Raw genomic sequence first — 4,760 nt, 5'->3', positions numbered from 1 at the left:
ACTGGTTGAATGTTGCCATTGCAAAAAAGCCAGCAATCAGGGAGAAAAGGGCGTATTATGATGACATGTCACAGCCTTTTGCTTTGGGCCTCAGAGGAAAGGAGCTTTGAGATGTCAGAAATTTGGAGACGGAGACGCTGTGTCACTCTAACAGAAGAAAAACAGCACCGAGTTGTAAACGGAGAATTAAGGAGAAAAATCTGACATAATCCTGACATACTCTCGCAGGGACACTTTAGACAAATGCAGACAACTCCACCCCAGACAAACATTACCATGAACCACAAACTTATCAGAGCTATGTAAACATCCAGCTCTCTTTAAAGTAGACAGCCACATAGATCAGGCATTCCTAGAATGGCAATAACCTCAGTTATATTTAAGCATAATGGGTCAGTTTCGTCATTGACAGTCCCACTGATTATTAATTAATTTGCCAAATTTAACAAAAAAGATGAAGATCCATCATGGCAGTCACAGGTGCTTCTACTGACATTGACTGTGGATGTATTTAAGCCATGCCGAGTGCCCGATCCCACGTGTGGCGCTGTCCAAAGACCAGGCAGGAGCTGGAGACAGATCAGTCTCCGTCTCCTGGGAAAAGCTTCTCACTGCGGAGCTTCTCCAAAGCGTCTGGACTGGCTGTCGACACTCCCTGCCTTTAATGTATGATCAAGAAAAGCTTTAACTCATTACTCTCTACAATGCCCCTCCCCATTCTTGTCCTAACTGCTTTCGTATGTTTAATAATACCGACTTCAGATGAATTTGTTCCACTAACACGCATAAGGAGGGGAGGGAAAAAAACCAGTGACAGATCCAAGATAATAATCTTTTTTATTTCGTGCACAAGAATCAACTGTTGGGAAAGATCCATTTCAATTTGAGTTAATCTCCACAAAGGCTACGCACAAAACGAAACCCTTTACAATTTTTTTTCTTCCTCTGGTGATGACTTAAGCTGTGCTCAAGTTTTTTTTCTTTTTTTACAAGAAAGTGTGGTCTGGAAGTTACCCCTGGGAAACACAAATCCAGCGTGAGCCTTACTAAAAAGATGCTGGGTCAAATTCCAGGTGTCGTGTCCTTGAACACCTATTCAGGGCTGGATTCTTGGTTTTAGCCTAAGTTGGTTCCAGGTGTAAACGTGAGTAGCATTCGTAAGTCACCCAAGAACCCCACAAATAAGTACTGCGAGGTGTTGCACAGCGATGCTGACTCACAGCGAGGACGCGTTGGTCAAACACACCGCTGGTGGAAAACCATCAGAGCCGCTCAGGTTAGAAAACCCCACATTACCCTCTTCCTTGTAGGCCCAGCTTCACCCCCCGCCCTCTCCCTCCCTGTGCTGTGATGAAAGTAGAGAGAGCACCTCCACTACTCGCCTCTTTTGTTTATTTACCTTCAGAATTACAGCCTGCTCTTCTTGGACCATGTTCCAATGTGTTTTGTTATGTTTCCCTTCAAATAGAATATCTACGCGTGTGGTCTCTGGCCGTGTTTGGCTAACACACGCACACATACGTGCACACACACTCCCATTCAACTTTCCCCCTGTGCCAGAGGTCCCCTTTGCCCTCCCCCCCTCCTCTAACTAAACATCGCAGGACAGCAAAAGGGAACTTCAAAGTGGCTGGAGGGGGTACTCCTTTTTTCCTGGCACTTGTCATCATCTAAGGGACTGGCTGCTCCCCTTATTACTCTAATTGCTTCCAACTGCTCCTGGAGGCTTTGATGAAGGGCGCCACGGAGCATGCTGGAAGCACCTGTTGTTGCACACAGGAGCACAGGTGGCCCTTATTGGTGGTGGCGTGGTAGCGTGCGGATTGCAATGGGGCTTCCTGCTAAAATCGTGCAGCTCAAATAAAAACATAATCTCAACGTTATCTCAGATTTGGGGATTTATGAAACTGCAGTCATACTAAAAAATGAAAAGTTTTAGCTGGTGGAACTGTGGAAGGGGGGACTGTTGATCGAGAGACATCTCAGCAGCACTCTGGCTCCATCTTGTGGTATCACTGTGCTAGAAGTCCAGAAGCTGTGTTGGAGAAAATTGAAGAAATTTGAGATTGTCAGACAGCAGACATAAAAGTCTTTTGCAGAAAGGTTAAATACATTTGAGATTAATGATAGCTCTCATAGCATCTACACATTTAAGGTTTTCGTTTACGTATCCCCAGAAAAAATTTGCATTACCACTCCATTTCAAATCATCACATTTTCTACTCAACCATCTCCAATGTGCCTAAAAGTGTGAACATATATAATGAGTGCTGCAACATTTCAGCTTCATATATCAAATATCTTTCCGGATTTTTTTCTTTTCTAAAAGGCCATTCCACCTACTTTCAGGCCTTTTTTTTAATGGATTAAAATCAGAAGCAGTCATTGAGCATAAAGACCTCAAAACCTATTAAAGATAAAAGCTAGAATTTTTCACCGCCTTCTTTAACCATCAAAACAAAGCAGGATCTGTAATTTGGGACTGATACATGAAGAAAATCTCAGCGTATTTGGCTGTTAAAACATCAACAAAAAAATCAAGCTCTCCTATAAAGTTCCATATTTGAGCACACGCTAATAACAAATGCACATTGCAAAAGATTAGTATACAGATGTTTTTATCAATACTGCAAACACACTTTATAACATTCTACGTCTTAAAAATGGCATTTGATAAAAAAGCTATGTTGGATTGAGAAAAATAAGTTAAAAACATCAGCAGATAGTCTGCTCTGAACAGAACACAGTTTTGTAATTTACAGATGGTACAGAGATTAGATTAGAAAATGATTTGTCAAATATGTGCATATCTTTCATTTTAAAGGCCTACTCTAGCTACTGTTTCAAGACTTGCTACCCTGGAAGAGTTTTATAATTCAGTTTAATTACAAGACACCAAGTTTAAAATATACTTAGAGTTACTGAAAGCTAAACAATGTAGGATTTTCATATATATTACAATTCTTGTAGCATTCATTCTGGTAGTCAGTACCAGAATACTACCCATGTGACATGAGCTACTAATCCCTTTTTAATTAATCTTAATTGTTTTACTATAAATACTTACGAATGATATTACAATACTTGTTGAGCTTTTCATAACTTAGTGTATTTTAAACTCCAGGGCAAAGTGCATGCTTACAAAGTTATTTTCTCAGTTATAATTAGATTACCATCTGGAAATTCCAGAATGTTCTTGCATTCGGATGAGGCCATTTACTGATATTTTTGTTTTTGTTGTACAATATTGCCATATTGGATCATTACAGCATGAAAGTTGAATGAAAACAGCATTTTTGCAACTAAAAATTTTATGTTAAAAAGTACTCTAAATACTGTGCTTTGCATCACTGTGAAATATGCCTAAATACCAGTCAGACATAGTCACTAGCTGTCTATTGCAGTGTCTACTGCCTTAGATTTCAAAGTGTGTAGATGGACCATTTAAATATAGATAATATTAGATAGCTCAGCAGAAGACCCATGATGATTTTGATTTGTAGAAGCTGTTCCCGAACCATACACAAAGTGCAAAAGCTAATGCAACAAATATATTTTACTGCAAAGAAAAATAAAAACTTGCCCAGTAATCCCATTATTTTTAAGTATTAGCTGTAATCTGGGCTAAAGATAAGACTATGCAAACAAGCGGAAATAAGTAAAAGAAAAACATTTCTTGAGCCTGTTGAGCCACATACCAGCTGAGGCAGGATCTTTTCAAAATGTTCAATGTCTACTTGGTCACAGTCCTCAGATTCGGCTTGTTTCTGTGATCTCACAGCAGCCTCTGAAAAAGGAGATAACAGCTTCAGAGTGTTATCATTAGCCAGTCTGTTATTGTGTCTCAAATGTTGTGCAACTGTGTCAAAGCTCCTTACCTTGCACGAACACTTTAAGCATCTCTACCATGAGCAGTGTGGCATCTCCGCTTACTGCAACACAGTGGCATTTCATCAGCACGGTCACAAAGAGAGCAAGACGTCACTGATAACAGCATAGTTATCCCACTCACGTTTTGTTTTGTCTTCTTTGAAGAAACTAGACAAAAGTTTGCTTACTGTATCCTGTGTGCAGAACAGAGCACATAAAGTGGGAGAGTGTATTAGTCATAAGGTTTTCCACTGAGTAGCTGGCCAAAGAAAGTATTAGTAAAGCACTAACAAAGCAAAACAGACACGATTTAGTAAAAATAACAAATGAACGCAACACAGACGCAACAAAACCTGCCTGCGTATCTACTTTTGAAAACACCCGTATTTGGCTTTCAAGCTAAGTTTGTCCGTCGAATTCCTTCTCGAGTTTTCGCCAACCAAACGTCTTTGGTGAATTTGGCGATTTAAAGGGCTCTCCGCTGTCCGCGCAAAGAACGGAAGTTGTCCTGGAAAGTGTGGTCTTAAAGCAATCGCTAGGACCCAGTCTTTTATTCGGCGTGGTAGTTACAATGTTATTCCCTGCAATATCTGAATATCTTAACAAGATGTAAAGTGTTAGCTGTCGTCTGACAAAACATGTTGTGTTTATATGGTGGGCGTGGAAACACACAAGTCGGCGACAAAGACGTTCGCTTTTTTATTAAAACACGAGGGGGGACAAGCAGGCATAAACACTTAAAAACAAACGGCTGACTGCTCCTACCTTTTTAAAGGAAATTTCTACGTCCTTTTCCGCCATGTTGTTTTTACGCTGTAGAAGAAACTTGGCGCTCTACGTAGCGATTGGCTGTTGACCCGTGACGCAAAACTCATGTAGACGGTACAGTA

At 40.4% G+C, this 4,760-nt stretch overlaps 1 protein-coding gene across 1 annotated transcript; it reads right to left on the bottom strand.

Annotated features, from left to right (window-relative positions):
- Nucleotides 1–818: 818 nt before the first annotated feature.
- On the bottom strand, nt 819–4,727 carry cenpx (centromere protein X). The gene is made up of 5 exons (XM_005744329.1): nt 4,636–4,727; nt 4,013–4,064; nt 3,879–3,932; nt 3,699–3,787; nt 819–2,035 (listed from the first exon to the last, which is right to left on the bottom strand). Exons 1-5 carry the CDS (start codon nt 4,669–4,671, stop codon nt 2,021–2,023), a joined length of 246 nt encoding a protein of 81 aa, XP_005744386.1. The 5' UTR covers nt 4,672–4,727; the 3' UTR covers nt 819–2,020.
- Nucleotides 4,728–4,760: the final 33 nt, after the last annotated feature.

The sequence above is a fragment of the Pundamilia nyererei genome, unplaced genomic scaffold, assembly GCF_000239375.1.
Source record: "Pundamilia nyererei isolate P.nyererei 1_Seehausen unplaced genomic scaffold, PunNye1.0 scaffold00142, whole genome shotgun sequence".
Lineage (NCBI taxonomy): Eukaryota > Metazoa > Chordata > Actinopteri > Cichliformes > Cichlidae > Pundamilia > Pundamilia nyererei.
This window is presented reverse-complemented; position numbering and strand designations above follow the sequence as displayed.

What these genes read in the sequence shown, in the direction of transcription:
- cenpx (XM_005744329.1), bottom strand. Translation starts at nt 4,671, where the DNA reads ATGGCGGAAAAGGACGTAGAAATTTCCTTTAAAAAG. An exon ending in TAGAAATTTCCTTTAAAAAG is followed by an intron (nt 4,065 to 4,635) that starts GTAGGAGCAGTC and finishes TTCTGCACACAG; the next exon opens with GATACAGTAAGCAAACTTTT. An exon ending in CAAAGAAGACAAAACAAAAC is followed by an intron (nt 3,933 to 4,012) that starts GTGAGTGGGATA and finishes ACTGTGTTGCAG; the next exon opens with TAAGCGGAGATGCCACACTG.